The 16,645-nt window shown below is 49.5% G+C and overlaps 1 protein-coding gene and 1 long non-coding RNA gene across 2 annotated transcripts in view; both read left to right on the top strand.

The window, feature by feature from the left end:
• The first annotated feature begins 153 nt into the window (after window positions 1-153).
• SMAP2 (small ArfGAP2) overlaps window positions 154-16,645 on the top strand; it is a 17,886-nt gene continuing 1,394 nt past the window's right edge. The window contains exons 1-9 of the mRNA XM_084497121.1: window positions 154-320; window positions 12,324-12,457; window positions 12,584-12,669; window positions 13,506-13,584; window positions 13,957-14,043; window positions 14,512-14,593; window positions 15,028-15,128; window positions 15,262-15,427; window positions 15,676-15,998. Of these exons, the coding sequence (XP_084353247.1) occupies window positions 218-320; window positions 12,324-12,457; window positions 12,584-12,669; window positions 13,506-13,584; window positions 13,957-14,043; window positions 14,512-14,593; window positions 15,028-15,128; window positions 15,262-15,427; window positions 15,676-15,998 (1,161 nt within the window). The 5' untranslated portion in view covers window positions 154-217. The remainder of the gene's footprint in view (window positions 321-12,323; window positions 12,458-12,583; window positions 12,670-13,505; window positions 13,585-13,956; window positions 14,044-14,511; window positions 14,594-15,027; window positions 15,129-15,261; window positions 15,428-15,675; window positions 15,999-16,645) is intronic.
• LOC311423300 lies at window positions 3,672-9,182 on the top strand. The gene is made up of 2 exons (XR_014685622.1): window positions 3,672-5,076; window positions 5,335-9,182. It is a non-coding gene; the product is annotated as an uncharacterized lncRNA (long non-coding RNA).

Genomic DNA, 16,645 nt, shown 5'->3' with positions numbered 1-16,645 from the left:
CTCCCGTGGGGCCGTGCCTCCCCTCAACCAATCAGCGCCGGGCACGGGCCTAGGGGGCGGGGACTCAGGAGGCGTTAAAGCGCGCGCTGCCCCCTCATTGGCTCCTCCCTCCTTACGCCCCGCCCGCTACCGGCTGACCGGAAGCAGGAAGCGGCGGGGGCTCCGGCGGCGGCGGCGCCGTGACCCGCGGGCGGGCAGCGGCGGCGGCGGCCGCGCCATGACGGGGAAATCGGTGCGGGACGTGGAGCGCTACCAGGCCGTGCTGGCCGGGCTGCTGCTGGACGAGGCCAACAAGTTCTGCGCCGACTGCCAGGCCAAAGGTAACCGGCGTGGAGGGGGGGGGCTGGGAACGGTAACGGGAGCGGTAACGGGGAGGGGGAGGGGCGGGGGGGGATTTGGGGGGGGGATTTGGGGGGTTGAAGGGGGTTTGGGGGGGGTTGGGGGGGCTTAGAGGGGGGTTGAGGGGGGTTTTGGGGGGGTTTGGGGGGGTGGTGACCCGGTGGGGGGGTGAATAGGGGGTGTATTGGGGGGGTTTAGGTAAAGGTAATAAAAAACTAAAGTGAAAAAAAGGTTAAAAAGCACGAATTTGGTTGTAGAGCGCAGCCTGAGGCCCTGGCATGGGAGCTCGGTGGTCTCTGGTATCAGGGGGAGGAGGCCCGGAGGGTGGGCACGGGGTGGTGGTGGATGTGGGGGGGTGAATGGGGGGTGTATTGGGGGGGGTTAGGTAAAGGTAATAAAAAGTTAAAGTAAAAAAAAAAGGAAAAAAAGCACAAATTTGGTTGTAGAGCGCTGCCTGAGGTCCTGGGATGGGAGCTCGGTGGTCTCCGGTATCGAGGGGGGAGGAAGCCCAGAATGTGGGCACGGGGTGGTGGTGGATGTGGGGGGGTTGAGGGGGCTGGGGGTGGCCCTGGGGAGGTCACAGGGGGGTCGCCTGGTCGAGGTTCCTCCCCCCGGTGCTGGGGGCAGCCGGGGGTGTTGGTGCCCCAGGAGGCAGGGGGGTGGCACAGCCCCCACTCATCCCCCTGTGATGCTGGAGCCTTCCTGTGGCTCCCTGCTGGGACAGCAGAGCGTTTCCCATAGTAAAAGGGCTAAGGGTAGGGCTGTTTTTTATTTAAAATCCTGTTTTAATGAGTTTTTTCTCGTGGTTTGGAGATTGGGAGTTGGGGATTATGTCCCAACAGCCCCAATAAATGAGCTCTAGGAGCTGGGTCTCGGTGTCCAGCAGTGCCCGGGGGCTGCAGCGTGACCTCTGAGAGCTGCCAGCTCCCCCTGAACTGCCTGAAAATGGGGCTGCTCTGCATATAAATATAAAATATATTAAAAAATAACAAATAAAAATATAGGCTGCTCCTATAAGGGGCTCTCAGAAGCCCAGAAAGCGCTGCCCTCGTAGCAGCAGCTCGGTCTGGCAGCCCCTCACACCTCCACCTGGCTCTGCCCGACCCCGCAGGCAGGGAGCTGAGTGTAAAAGCCTGCGAGTTTCTTATCTCCTGGCTCCTAATGCCAGCACCAAGGGCACAAATAGCTGTCTTATCTCAAGGCAGGGCAGCGTTCTCATCACGGTTCCTGGTTACTCGTCGCGTTGCTGTTCTGTAGCTGCTCCTGTTGACGGCGTGTCCTGGAGATGCAGCCTCCCTGGCACTAATTCTTAAGTCACAGCGCACGGTTAAGCCTCACCCCCGAAGCCTTAAGCTGCTTGTGCCTGGGGAAACACCTGAGACCTGTCTGGAGGAGTGGGCTGCTGTTGTGCTCAGGCCTGCCTGGTGAAATAATGATCCACGATCCTAATGAGGCTCGTGGAGATGTGAGATCTCAGTCTGGAGAGCTCCTGGCCACAGCAGGGTAGGCTCAGCGAGCTCTCCAGCCAGGTGCCAGCCAAGCAACATGTTTTGTGCTTCTGTTGTGGCTTGCAGTGGCAAGGCAGGCCTGAATTTCATGCTCGCTGCTGCTGCAAGGAACTGCAGAGCTCCTTTCGGCATGGGAACGAGCACAGTGTGCTTGTGCAGAGTGAGGAGCACATCTCGTTTGATCTACGGCTTAATAACTACAACTCCGTGCAGGTCTGCACTGAGGAGACCACGTGGCACTTGCTGCCTCCAGATGGTTTTCCTCAACGTTTCCAGTGCTACCTGGAAGCGTGGCAGTGCTTCTGTGCAGCCGGCTGCTTTATGGCTTTGGGTGAGCTCTGAGCGGGATGTGCATTTTTGGAGATCCTGAGGCCCAAAATCATCATCTTCCCTGCAGAAGTTGAACTTTTTTTCACGTGCGAGGCGTTGCAGCGCGCTTCGAGCGGGCTTTGTGTCCTTGCTGAGCTGCAGATGTTGGTGCTGCGGCCCCGTGTTGGGAGCAGGCGTCCGCCAAGGTCACCGCTGGATCTGGGTCGCTTCGTTAGCGGTGCTGGGGGGTGGCTGGAGGCAGGTGGCACTCCTTGCCTGCTCCTCCAGACAGCTCGTGTTCAAGGTCATCAGGATCTCGGGGCAAGTCTCAACAAAGCTGAGGGCAGAGGAAGAGCCTGGTGGCTCCCCCAGCCCCTCTGAAGGCAGTGCTACAATAAAACACTGACTTTTGACTCTTTTTTTTGTGCCCAGCTTACCGGATCCGTGGTGTTTTGCTGCTTGAGCTGCGCCTTTCCAAGCTAGCATGACACATAAGCAGAGACTGTTCAGATGCCACCCACACTTCCATTATGCCTGTTCCCAATGACCTAACTGCTTGCTGGGTTTCCGTGCTGTATTTCTTCTATCTGCAGAACTAAATGAGGTTTCGGTACATGCAGGTGTCAGCTGCAGGAGCTGCGTGTACCCACCTGATCTCGTACCTCCACAGCGGCCTCAGCATCAGTCCGAGCCCTTCTCCCCTCGTGTGTTTGGGATTTGAGTGGCTTCCTCAGCACACAGGACTCCTTCCAAGGCTTTGCTTCTGCACAGCTGTGCTGTAGGAGCCACACAGTAAGAGTGAAAGGAGAAGTGTGAGCACAGCGGCTTCCCTCGGGGCTTCACACAGCTGCCCATGGCCAGGGCTAAGTTGTTGGAGGCCAAAAAAAAAAAGGGACAGGGAAACTGGGAAAACAAGCTCAGGGTGGGTTGCTTCTGCAACAACAACAGTGTGCAGTGCTTTGAGGCTCTTGTTTTGGAGGAAGTGGGTGAGATCTCTGCCCTGCTGCTTCCTCTTTCCATTGTGGGGCTTCTGTCAGTGTTATCTGTGGGTAAAGTGGGCAGGCTGATCAGAGAATGGACAGGTGAGTGTGACCTGTGCTGAAAAAAAGGCCTGGCTAGAGTGCTTTCTGGCAGCTGAGCTTGTGTGAAAGCTTCAGTGTACATGAGAAGGGACTTCCAGTGCTTGGACAAACCAGGCTTGATCTCGGTGGCAGCCTTTAGGACATCGTCTGGCAATGCTGGGCACAAACAAAACATTTATCCTTGCAAGTGCTATCAAAGGTATTCACATGATGCTATCAGGATACTAACTGTGATTATCAAAGCAGTGTTTCTGCGTGGAGTCCTGGCACCACCTGTGATGGCACAGCTGTAACTACCTCAGGACTACCCAGTGTGGCTAAGGTGGAAGGCTGGAGGGACTGAATCATCATAATCCTCTTTATTTGAAGGTCTTGGCTGCTGTGTGCATTGCTGGAGTGCAATCCTTAAAAGAGAAACGAGCTGTTGGTGAGTGGGATCCTTTCTCTTGGTGCATTTCTTTGTGGCAGGGACACTTCTGAGAGCAGTGGTGGTTCCATGTATGTAGGATGTCAGGGCTGCCAGGCACTGACGGTCTGTCAGAAGCCAGGCTACCCAACACCAGAGTGAGCCCGGAGGCTGGGGCTGTGACGCAGGTGCAGGAGGGATGTGGTGTAATCAGGAAAATTGGTCCTGACCTCAGATGTCTTCCAGTAAGTGGAAACAGTCCTGTGTTGAGTAATACTTGAATTAACTGGAGTCTTCTCTGTGTTTCTGACTTTATAGCTCTGTGCAACATGCAGCTAATTCTGTTTGATTTTCTCCTTCTCCCAAACTGTTCCCCTCTGCTCTCCCAGTCCTGTCTATCCAACAGGCTCCTTGGATCCAGTTTCATTGGAACCAGAACCAATTCCTCCAGGGAGCACCAGCGAGGACTGCTCTAGCTGTTCATCACTTAAGGTTGCCCTGTGCTCCTCCTGGTTTGTCTGACTCTCCCCTCTGTCCCTTGTGTCTTGTGAGAGCTGCTGTGCCAAAATCAACCCCTTCTTGTAACCTGAGTGGTTTGCTGGAAAGCTGTTTGCTCCTGAACACAACCTGAACCCTGATCTAATTCCTCAAGTAGCTCTTTCTGAAAGAGGGGCGGAACTTGGCAATTACCTGTGAGGAGGTCGTTAAGTGCTGGATGGGGTAGGAAGTGGCTGGCAAACAGGAAGAGTAGGATAAGAAGCTTGTGGCTACTGCAGGTATGCTTCAGGAAGGGTGACCTCCAGTAAAATGGGGGTTAGTCATATTGCAGGTGGTTTAATCCAGCCAAATGAGTGCTAATATGAAGCACGTTGCTAATAGTCAACACAAAATCTGCTGTGACTCAAATCCTCCATCGGCAGAGGAAAGCTATTGAATCACAGGTGACTTCTCAGTGAAAGAAACGTGAAGAGTAACCTAAATGCTTGTCTAAAACAAGTATGTGATGAAAAATCACTGTGGGGAAAACGGAGCAGTGGATAGTGCTGCATGCTGTTTGCCTGCAGTCAGCTTCAAAATCAGCTGTAGGTCTAAAGCTGCTCAGCTTGCTTTAGAAAATCTTGAGTTAGGAGAAGCTCACTTAATGGAAGCTTGCCCGAAGGGGTGCATATATCTTTGTGTGTATGCTCAATTTAATTCTTAGCTGTGGTCCTAATATTCTGCTGTTATCTTAACAAGTGCTGCTGCTTTTGCAGTGTTCTACCACAGAACACTGGCCTGAGAAGATGAAATGAGCTTTGCCCACGAGATTTACTTTATCCTTCAGTGATCTTTGTCCTGGGGGGTCTGAGCGGTGCTGCCCTGGTGTGGGACCCTGCCTGCGAGGGAACCCAGCTCCAACTGGGAGCCTGACCCCTGTGCTCACCTGCGTGAGGTAGGTTGCTGGAACTTCCCATCCAAGCTGCCCACCTGGCAAAAAAGCATCCTCCTTTCGAGAGGGACTTACACTGGAATTGGCTTCTGATTAATAAAGAGTTACTCGAAGAGATCCTTTCAGAAAAGAGATGCAGAGCTGAGTCACAGAGATGCAAGTCTCTCCATCTGACAGAAATAGATAACAAAGATAATCCTCCGAGTAGAGGGCATCTTGGCAAACCGTGTCTATTTTAATGCTGTTGTTGTTCTCTCCCAGCTATATCGACCCATCTGTGGAGAGCCAAAGTGTGCTGAGTGGCTGCTACAGCAAAGGGTGTAAATTAAGGGCCCGAAAATGCCATGTGATCCTCCAGTCATAGCTGCAACTTCAGTGGAAGTTTGTTCCTATAGTAACTGCCAGATGAATTATATAAGGTAGCAAACACTCAGGAGCTTGTGCCAGCCTCTCCAGAAAATGCCTCTGGTTTAAAGGTAACTCATCCTCCAAAATGCAAGCAGGCTATCAAAACAAGCTAGAGAAGCAAGAATAGCTGTTGGCTCCTTCAGGTTGGTGTGGAATAGTGATTATTTCATGTGTCCCAGGGAATCTAGGACAGAAAAGCTTGAGTTTCTGAGAGAGACTGCATTGAATCAGAGCTTCCTTTGACTGTGGAGCTGGATTTGCCTGTGCTGTTGGGCCTTTCAGTGCCCTGGTAAACTGCTCACCTCTGCTATTGTCAAACTGTACATTTCCATGCTGGCCAGATTATGCCTTTTCATCATGAATATCAAGTCTTTTTTGGTGATGGATAGTGAAGAGGAGTTCATTTCCAGAACAGGTCTGTTTTGTAGCAAAAAGTGGCCCAGAAGCTGACTGCTGTGTCAGGAGCTACAGTAAGGGCTTTGACTCCAGATCTACAAACTCAAAAATCTAAATTCAAATCTAAATATCAAAAATTAAAAAAAAAAAAAAAAATTACAGCTGCATGAGCAGACTTGATGGTAGAAAAATTCAAAGCTGAAATGCCTGAAAGACAGGGCTTGTTTACAACCTTTTTTTTTTTTTTTTTTTAGCATTTCACTGTGATTCAAGCCTCCTTGAAATAAAGCTGTTGCTTTTGCACTAGCAACTCCTAGGCTGACCTGTGTGTGGCGTTGGCCAGACCCCAGTGACCAGCCTTTTATTATCAAATCTCAGGAACTCTTAAGTCCTCTTCTTTGTTGCCCATCTCTGTTAGGACTCCTGTGCTAACCTCAGAAAATACGGGGTTCCGTGGGACTGATTTTATATATTGTTAGGTGGTGTTGCTGTCAATGTTGGTAATGTTAACCAGTTGTCTGGCATAGTCTTAGTATAGCATCTGCTTGAAATTGTTGCTTTCATGGTTTATCTACCGAAGCAATAAACATCCCTTCCTTAAAACAGCAGGAAGGACCCACCCTGCTGTTCGCAGCATCCATTTCAATTTCCTCTGCTTTGCTCTGCATCTGTATCGTCGCAGCACCTCTTCAGAGAGCAAGATGGTAACAACGATAAGACTTGGGTTGAAAGCTTCTTCTGCAGTCTTACCACTGCTCATTGTTAGATCTGGTGTTCTGGGAACAACAGGTCAAATTCTGTGTGACTGCCTTCAAAGCCACCAGGCCCTGGGACAGTAGGCATTTCGGGTAAACTGCAGAGGCTTCATAACCTGCCCTGGAGAGAACTGAGCCAGCAGCAGTCTGCTTGATCTGAGTTGGCCAGTAACGTGCCTGTTGTAAACACTGTGGTTTGGGGAAACAGTATATGGCTGCTGATAACATAAAGAAGAATTTAAAGGCGAAGCTCCAAGCTGTTGTCTGCAGCAATGTTCTCAACCACTGTAGATGCCTCTGGCTCTTCTTTTTGCATGCAAAGAATGGCTGAGGCTCGTAGGTACTGCAGCAGTCCTTCATTTGGAAAAACAAACACCAAAAAAACTGCTAACTTGCATGCATTAATAGCTACCTGGCATAATCAAGAGATCTTGAAGTTAAGTTTAACTGTCCTTTTCACTTGCCAGCAGGGTTTACCTTGTTTTCCCCCAGATAATCTGAACACTTGACTGCAGAACAGATGTCTACAGTCGAGAGGAGAGGAAGCTGTTTTGTAACATGGCTTTTGTCATAGCTTCTCTATGAATGGAATGAATTTCAGTAAGTCATTAAGCAATCTCTTTCCAGAATAAGGAAACCACAAGTCAAAGGAAGCTCTTGGATACTTGGCTATTTCCTCATTTGGCACTGCAAAAAGTTGGGCTTTTTTGCTCTCATCAACTTTGACTCGATGAGAAATTTCCAAGTGCTGGTGAAGGCTCGTAGGAGAGGATGTGGATGTCATCTCACTGGGACTACACCTCTCCAAGGAGCATTTCCCACATCCCCTTTCCCTGTGTGTGCAGAGGGGGTGGTTGGACCTCAACACATGTAGTAGTGTTAGCTGGGATCAATGGGCCTGGCAGGCACACTTCCCAGTTACAGCTGGGCTTTTGCTGGATCGCCTGCGAGTCAAATGATTGTTTGCACTAAGAATATTTCATTAGGCTTTGAATAGCTGTGTCCTCTCCTTCCTGCCTGTGAAAGCATCTATTTTTCCCTGACCCCCTTCCCCCCCCCTTCTCAAAGGAGCAGTGGCTTTGCAGCCAATTTCTGTTTTATTTTTAAATGCCTTCTGGAGGGTTATTACTGAAGAAACTTGCACAAGTAGCTTGAGCCAAAATGTAATGTCTGAATAAAGGATGAGGAGTGAATCCCCTTGGGATTCCTCGATTAAAAGCACTCCAGGGTGTGAACTTTCAGCAAGTGGCTACAGCGTGGTGTGTGCTAGCCAGGCTGGGCTTGGGTTTTAAAGGGAATTGCGAGCCTTTTCACCAAGGGCAGATCATTCAGACAGCCCTTGTCCGCATTAATGATTCAGTCGTGGGTGCTAACTTAAGCTGGTATGGGCTGCCTGGTATGCAGTGTTTATTTTGACATGCTGGGATATAAAACAGGCCATGAAACCAGCGCATGGAGGCACTGACTGGGCAGCAGGGTTTCTTGCATGTAGCTCTCTAGTCCGTTCTGGATACGGGTGCATCCCCCTTTAGAAATGCCCTGTCAGGCATTCAGTGCAGCTTTCTTAAATGACAGAGCTGACTGGGATCTCTCTGCAACCAGTCCAAGGCCAGGAATATGCATGGAAGTGGTCTCATCTAGCCTTAATATTGTGCTGGATCTGAGTGCGTAGCCAAGCTCTTGAATCTGCTTTGATTAATATCCAATTCTTCTTGAAAACTGCCTTTCCCCTTAATCTCTTGTTCATCTGCAAATGGCATTCTCCAGGAAGCATTTTGCATATCTGAGGCACTGCGCAGGGGCATGAGATGATTAATCAGAACCGAGCAAGTGATGCCCAGCTCCAGTTAGTGCCAAGGAACTTGCTTTGCTTTCTATGGATGTTAAAATTCGGTATAATACTGAAAGGAGCAAGTGCAGCACCAGGCGTGCGTGTCTGATGCCGGTTGGCATTGCAGCAAACTTCAGTTTTGCATATGGAAAGTGAGTTTTCATTCGGGCCTCCAGCTCTAGAGCCATCTGGTAGCTGTGCGGATGCCAGCCTGAAGGGAACTATTTTTATGATGCTAGTGAGTGTGTTCATGCAAGGACCGATTTCTTTCATGTTTCTTTCTACTGGTTTAATAAGCCAAACGCTTCTGTGAGCTGTGCCTTAAAACCTTTGGTCTATAAGCTCCATTTTTGTGATTCCTCCAACCTGGAGGGCACAAAGCTGTGGTGTCCTGGGCCCTCATGAGCGTCCGAAGGCCTCAGGGGGAGATGAGGCCTCTGGTGGCTCCAGAAGTGCTGGTGGGGTTTTCTCACGTGGCTTACTGATCTAAAAGGCGTTTTTCTCTGAGAAATTGTGCCTTTGTGCTTTTACAAATGTGTTCTGCCTCCTCTGTCAGTGCCCAGTTGCTGTAACTGCTGTGCAGTTTTCAGCTCAGTTTAGTTTCGGGAAGTTGAGTGCTGTAACATATGACTGAACTCGCTTCTGTAAATACCTTCACCTGGGGCTTTCTGCAAGTCAGTCACCTTGAAAATAGCATGTGAAACCGTGGGGAAATGACTGCACAAAAATCTCCCCTGCCTGATCTCTCTGGGCACTTCCTCATGCGATTTCTAGAGCGACTCCTTTGCTGTGGCCTCGAGGGGGAAGTGGGAGCCTTGTTTACAGCAGCACTGAGGCCGGCCTCCCCCTCGCCCTTGAGACAAAACACAGTAAAAAGCAGTAAAAACATTGTTTTGGCTTTAAGGTCTGGGGCACTAAGTAGTGAAGCTGAAGGTCTGGTAAAGGTATGTGTGAGGCCGGGCTGGTGCCCCTAATCTGGGCCTTGGGGCTTCACCCATTGCTCCCTCAGCAGCCTGGCCAGCAGCAGCCATCTTGTGTGGGGTACCCCTGCCTCCAGCAACAGTCCCGTAACCTTCCCTTGGGGTAATTGGGGTAATTTCAACCAGCATGGAGCTATCTGGGCTCTGATAGCTGGGCAGACTTCATTTGCCTCGTTGCTACTGCTTGCTCTGCTCATCACTGATTATTCAGGAGCTCCCCTCGCCTGTTGCGTGCGGTCTCGCTGTGTCAACCTTCTGCTGCTGCCTCTTCTGCAGCTGCTTATCTTAAAGCAGCTTTTTATTTTTCACTCCAGAGGGGTGTAGCTGGGTCTTGTTCCTCTTTGAGAGACCTCAGGCAGCTTTTTCAGAGCTGTCCGAGTACCTGCTGCATGCTCCCATGTTGTGAGCAGACCGCTCAGCGTGTGGGGTCACCGCCTTCCTCCTGGCTCAGGCCACAGGAACAGCCCCACACTGCCAAAATTCTGACCTCTTCTGCTTTGTCGGTCTGAAGTCCTCCTCACGGCACTTCTTGGCACTGCAAGTACTGCTGGAACAGCCCTCGTGGAGGGAACCGCCTTTTGTTGTGTAATATCTGCATTTGCCACCAAGTGCTAGCTGCTGGGAGGCTTTCAGAAATCCTCTGTTTTAATGTCCGCTAGCGTAATGGAGCTGCTTTTACACCGGTGTCTCCCAGAGCTGGCACCTAGCAGAGCTGGCCAGCTGTTATCCCAGCCCTCAGCCCTTGCTGTTTCAGGTCCTGCATCGCAGCTGGGGTGACACCAAGGCAGGATGGGTGTCACAGCACCACTGAGTCACCCATCCTGTGTCACAGGGTGGGAGGCTGCAGGGGCTTGAACTAGCCCATGTGACGATCTTGAGCTGATTACTATAACCCCGATGCAGTATCTAGCTGGCTATTAATCCTTTTAGTCCTATAAAAGCTAAATATATCTGGAGTTTAAATCTAACCTTGAATCTCATGCTTAATCCTGCCATCAGTCTCTCATATTATAGCTTTCAGGAGCAGTTCGGATGAGACAGGGTCTGGCTGGGAGAGAATGCTACCGGATAAATCAAATGGAGGATCAGAGTTCCTGCCTTTACCTTGGTGGGTTACAAGCATAATGTTGAGCAAACTACAGACATTTATTTCCATGCTTTTCTTTGACTGGCATGCTGAGGTGATGCTAATAGGATGGGCTTCTCCTTTTATTTAATCACTTCTAGACTTGGGTAGATGCAAGACATTAAGGTGCAGTCAGGAAGGTGCTTCTATAAGGTGTTCACCAAGAGCTGTTCCTACGCAAGGAAATGACTTTGATCAGCAGCATTAAACCAGTGCCTTTCCAAAGGACCACTTCTAGTGAAAAAGCAGAAATAAATGTTGGGCCAGGCCAGAAAACTTGGGAAAGCTTTTTCAAAAAATGAATAAAATAAGGTAGCTGCAAGAAATTCTTCTGGGGGAAGTTAGAGGTTGCATGCCTCTGCCCTGGAAGGAACCGTGAGCCAGTGATTGCCTTATTAGTGTTAAATCCCTCAGGATGCTCTGATTTGCCCAGTAAATTGGAGTTAAGTTTAACTTTCCTGGATATGCTAGATGGCTGTTAAATGCAGTGCTGCTTTTCTCGGGCTTTGAAATTACACTTTCCCCCTCTTTCTCCTCCCACTTCTGTATCATTTGCTTTGAGGATTGCTATTTTAACTATGGCAAGGAAAGGCAGCATAACTCATCTGCAGTAATGCCTGTAGTCCCTCTGGAAGTACTTGGTAGATTTGCTGTGCTAGTCAGGTACCTCAGTGAGGAAGCTTGACTTGGAGCAGCACTTTTTATCCTGTAGCAATAAAAGTGCACCTCATGCTCCTGGACGGGTGGAGGGAAATGGGGAGCTCTTCATGTATCTGCTCTGCTTAAAACTGTTCTGCTCCAGGGCTGGAGGCTGGTGGTTCTTCTTCAGGATGTGGCTTTGCTGTAGGTACCATCAGCCACAATAATACCCAGCTGCGACTTAACCACGCAGATGGCAGCTCCAGCCTGGTTATCTCATATTTAAACCTGCTTGTCTCGCACTGCAGAGGACTGCTTCCAAAGCTGGTCTTCAGTGGGTTTCAGGGGCTGGGGGCTGTGAGCAGTGGGAGTGCCTGTGCTGGGCTGCAGAGCCCCTCATCCCCCCCTGATGTGCTTCAGCCTTCCTCCAGAGAACTGTTTGCAGTGAGTAAAACAGCTCGTTAATCTTTCCCTCGTCGTTCTCTTCCCTGGCATGATCTCCCTTCCACACCTCAGAGCTCTCCTGCCTGTCTGAAAGCCGCATGCAAAGTGAGTCTGATTAGAGCTGTAGAAACTGGGGAGTGAACTGTTCCCAGGTCCTGGGCCAGGATCTGGCCTGGGGGTCAGAGCACCGGGCTTCGTGCTGCTCTCCTCACTCATCTGCTTCTTCCTGCACAAGGCCAACAGAAGACTTGATGCAAATCACAAGTTTCGTGCTGCTTTTCCTAGAGCAGCAGTGGATATTGTGGAGCTGGCTCTCAGGTAACCCTATCACAGTGGAAAGGTTCTCTGTTGTTAAAGCAGGAGCAGCCCTATTTTGCTGTGACTGTTTAAGCAAGGGGAAATTGAGGTTTGTGGTCTTGAGTGGTTTGAATGCTTATTTTATTCCCTCTTCCCCTTGGAGTTATTTGTGCAGAGCTTTCAACATGGAGGAGGGAGGTAATAAAATACTGGTTCTAACTACAGTCACTGGGAGATGATTTTTAAACATTCTGCTGCTAATTCAAACTTCTAGCCTGGACTCCTCAGTCCCAGTTCACTTGGTGCAGTTTCTCAGTTGCTCAAGGTAACCGCGGATTGACTGGCTGGCATGAAACACTTTTATCTCTTTGCAGGGCCACGATGGGCATCCTGGAATATTGGTGTGTTCATCTGTATTCGTTGCGCTGGGATCCACAGGAACCTAGGAGTTCATATATCCAGGGTAAAATCCGTCAATCTTGACCAGTGGACACAAGAACAGATACAGGTAATGCAGGTGAAATGAAGGGATTGTTGTAGTAGTGGGGGTTTGTGAGCTGGGGGGAGTCTCAGAGACCAAAGAGGTGGGAAGTGAAGCAAAAAGATAATCGGGATGAGTTCTTTTGAATTGCAGTGCATGCAAGAGATGGGGAATGGAAAAGCAAATCGTCTTTATGAAGCCTTCCTGCCGGAGAACTTCAGGCGACCTCAAACAGATCAGTATCCTTTCTTCCTTTGCTGCTTGGGAAACATGGAGAGCGTTCACCTTGTTGCTTAGTAGCTGCCCTTGTTGCACAGGAGGCTTAACTTCATGTGCCTAGGCATCAGCTGTGAGAAAAAGTGCCTGGCTAGGCACCCTCTGACATTGCTTCAGCCACAGGCAGCTTGCTTCCAAAACAAAGTGGAAGAGAGCTGGAAGGATTGTTTCTGAGCTGTGAAGGTGGAGAACTGGAAGCTGAGTGTTACTAGCCAAGGTGTTGTGTGAGATGCACTTCAGGGCCTGTGGCAAATAGGAGGCTTGAGCATTTAAGATCCTTAGTGGAGACAGCTGGAAAGATCCAACACTTCTGAAAATGAAGCTGTAATTTTCTACTACATCTATTAAATAAGGGTTTCTAGCCAGGTAGTGCAAGGGGCTTTACAGATGTGAACCTAAAAGGAGCATCTCTTCTTAGTTTTAGTCGTAAGCTGGTGGTTGAGGTGGTCCTGTATGCATCAGATCCATTTATCTGACCACTGTGCCTTGTGCTGATGACACGTGTGCTCTTGAGTGATGTTCAAAGTAAATACACATCAAAGAAAAAAGCACGGTAGGAATTAAGCCCTGATCTAGTGTACCTTTTATAGCACTGTCATGCTTTGAATAGTCCAAAGGAGCAAAAATTGAGCAGCTAAAGTAGTTGGATCCAAGGCTAAATTATTTTAAAGTTACTGCTGGAAATGCTCTTTAGGCAGTCATTAATTTAGTTACAGCTTGTACCTTGTATCCGTGTGTTAAACAAAGCTATGCAAATCTTCTGCTCTTGAATCATTTGTCTTTAACAAGCTTCTTGCAGAGCTGTGGAGGGCTTCATTCGTGATAAGTATGAAAAGAAGAAATACATGGACCGAAGTATTGACATCAACGCATTTAGGGTTAGTTCCTAATCACTTCTACGAAGGCTTGAGTGCTTGTTAAGTGTGGGTCTGTCTCATGAGTAAGCAGTGAGTGTATGAAAACAGACAGGCTTAAATTTCCTGTATTAGTGACTAATTTCTACAAGGCTGATCGGATTCAGTCGTTCTGTAGAGAATAATTTAAGTTGGAAGGGACCTCTGAAGGTCAGAGCACGACTGATTTCTAATGTAGGTCTTCAGCTGTATATCTGTGCTGTTGGATGGGTAGCTTGCTAGGAGCTTGAAATGAGCAAAGATTGAGGCTTTTTGGGTTAGTAACAGCACACAAAGATCTATCGTTCTTACTGCGTGATGTGAGCTTTGACCTCATGTCAGTGCTTTTCTTTACAGAAAGAGAAGGATGACAAATGGAAAAAGAGTAATGAGCCAGTATCAGAAAGAAAACTGGAACCTATCATCTTTGAGAAGGTGAAAATGGTAAGACCAGAAGCCATGGCCATCGATAAATTGTAAAGACTTCTCTTGAGCAGGACGGAGGCATTCCAGCTTCATATGGAAGCATTTTTTCAGGCCTCAGTCATAGCAGTGGATGCATTGAGTCACACTAATGGTAGTAGCTTGTTTTCCACTGCTCAGACAGATACTGAGCAGATGTGCTCTGCCTTGCAGTGCAGAGCAGATTGGAATCCAGCTACTCCCTGCTTAGCTTTCTAACTTGAGCTGTTATTTTTCCTAGTTTAGAGCATGCTTAAATTTGTCGATGGGTTCCGATATAACAGGACAGTAAAACAACTGTAGAATACTTGCTCTGTATTTCTGTTCACTTTCAAAGCACTTATGTCCACTGGGAAAAGGATTTTTAAGGGGTTTAATCTCTCATTAAAGCCTCTGATATATCAGAGTAAAAACAAGACTTGAACAAGACTTCTGGTGTTCTTTCCCTAGCCTCAAAAGAAAGAAGAGACACAGCAGTCTAGAAAGAGTTCTCCTAAGTCTTCTGAACCAGTAATGGACTTGCTAGGACTTGGTAAGAGCCTCTCCAGCATTATTGCACTTGTTAAATTGCCCCCATGTTCTGTCTTTGGTCTTGTGAATTTGGTGAACTCTGAGTACTTTATTTCCCTCTCTGGTCACTGCAGCAGAAACATCTCTTTTCCTTTTTGCTGGCGCAGTGGCTGTAGTGTTACAGGAGCACTTAATGGTCTCCAGACACCATGTGGCTCCTGGCTACTCTGAGGTTAATGGGACAGATATGGCACAGCGTGCTTCCTTGGTCCTAAGCCAGTTCCTTCCCTTCACCAGAAGGGAGAGTGAAGAGCTGGCAGTGTGCTGGCTGAAGTAGGTTACAGGTCAGGTCACTGGGTTGAGTGGCATATGTGCAAACTGCTTCATTGGCAAGGAGGCTGCCCCTCAGCCTGAGGCCATCTGCGTGCCCGTCCATCACAGCTTTCTCTCTCCCAGATGCTCCCGTGACAAGCACCCTTACAAATGGCAGGCCGAGCAGCTTAGAGAAGGATCTTGATCTTTTTGCATCGGTGGCATCGAACTCTGACTCCAGGAAGGTAAGCAGGGAGCATCGGTGTTTGCCAAAGAGATGCTTGAGTGAGGAGACTGTGATCTCCACCTTCCCACATTGATCTCCACCTTCCTGCAGTGCTGAAGGCAGCTGATGTATTTGTGTTGTCTCTTTCTCAGGTCACTGGTTCTATGCCAACCTCTGGAAGTGCTGGCTCTGTTCCTGAAAACCTGAACCTCTTCCCCGAGCCAGGAGGCAAAGGGGATGAAGTGGGGAAGAAGCAGCTCTCTAAAGACTCTATCCTCTCCCTGTACGGCTCTCAAACACCTCAGCTGCCCGCGCAAGGTACCAGATCTCAGAATAGAGCAGCACACTAATTCAGAGTGGGTGGGGGTGTCCTGATAGCTGACAAGCAGGGATGTGGGAGTGTAGGTGGTCCTTGAGAGCTGGCGAGGAGCATAACGAGCTGCGTAGCCTGGATGTCACGGCCGAGCGAGCGTTGCGGCAGGCTTTGATTTGAAGGTCAGCGTTTCAGCCCCAAGAGTGAGCGCGATAACACTCCTCCCCTTTTGTTTTATTCCTCCTTTTTTCAGGAGCAATGTTCATGGCCCCGGCTCAGATGGCGTACCCCCCAGCAGCTTACACGGGCTTCCCAGGAGTGGCTCCTTCCAGCAGCATGATGGGAGGCATGATGGCCCCCTCGGTGGGCATGATGGCCCAGCCTGGGGCTGCGGGGATGGTGACCCCCATGGCCATCCCTGCCGGGTACGTGGGCAACGTGCAGGCGGCTGTCATCGGTGTCCCCAACGGGATGATGGCTGCGCAGCAGGCTGGCTACGTGGCTGGCATGGCAGCGGTTCCCCAGCCTGTCTACGGTGTGCAGCCAGCTCAGCAGCTTCAGTGGAACATCACTCAGGTGAGGGGGGATCTGCTGCTGACCTGAGGGTGGATGAAAGGCAGGGGAGGCACAGGCAGGAAGCTCCCTGTCCCTTGTGCTCTCAGCCTGTCTCCTGAGGTTGGGTGAGGCATGCTGGTGCTGCAGGCAGGGATCAAAAAGCAGTAACAGTGGTCTCAAGGTTCATGGTGGAGACCAAAAATCAGTGTAACATCAGCTGAAAGGAGAAATTCCTCAGCTTGATAGATGGGCACACACCTGGGAAATTGCTAGGTAGTGATCCTTGTTTTTATGGGGATAAATGGGAAACAAAACCTTGACTCTCCCTTCATGTAAACATTTGAGGAGAGATGGGGCTAAATAGCAGGTTTGTAGACAAAACTAGTGTCCTGTATAGAAATCAGAGCTTCCTGTGAGCTGAGTGATAGAGGTTTGTGTTCATGCCATAGCATCAGGCTGCATCTGTGTTCTGTGCCTTGAGCTGAAGGAGCTGGGCTGGGGACTCGCAGGCTGATTTGAGGTATAGCAGGGGTGCTATAAAACCCTGTTGTGAATCAGGAGTGCTACTAGCACTAGTACCAGCTGATTCATCTTCCTCTAAGAGGCTGCTTAGCATGGCAAAGGAAGGTCAGATAAGAGCACACACCATGTTTCGGCAGTGCCTCGGA

Source organism: Aythya ferina (assembly GCF_964211825.1).
Source record: "Aythya ferina genome assembly, chromosome: 24".
Classification (NCBI taxonomy): Eukaryota; Metazoa; Chordata; class Aves; order Anseriformes; family Anatidae; genus Aythya; species Aythya ferina.
The sequence above is the reverse complement of the archived record's forward strand: the minus strand, read 5'-3'. Positions and strand labels throughout refer to the sequence as shown.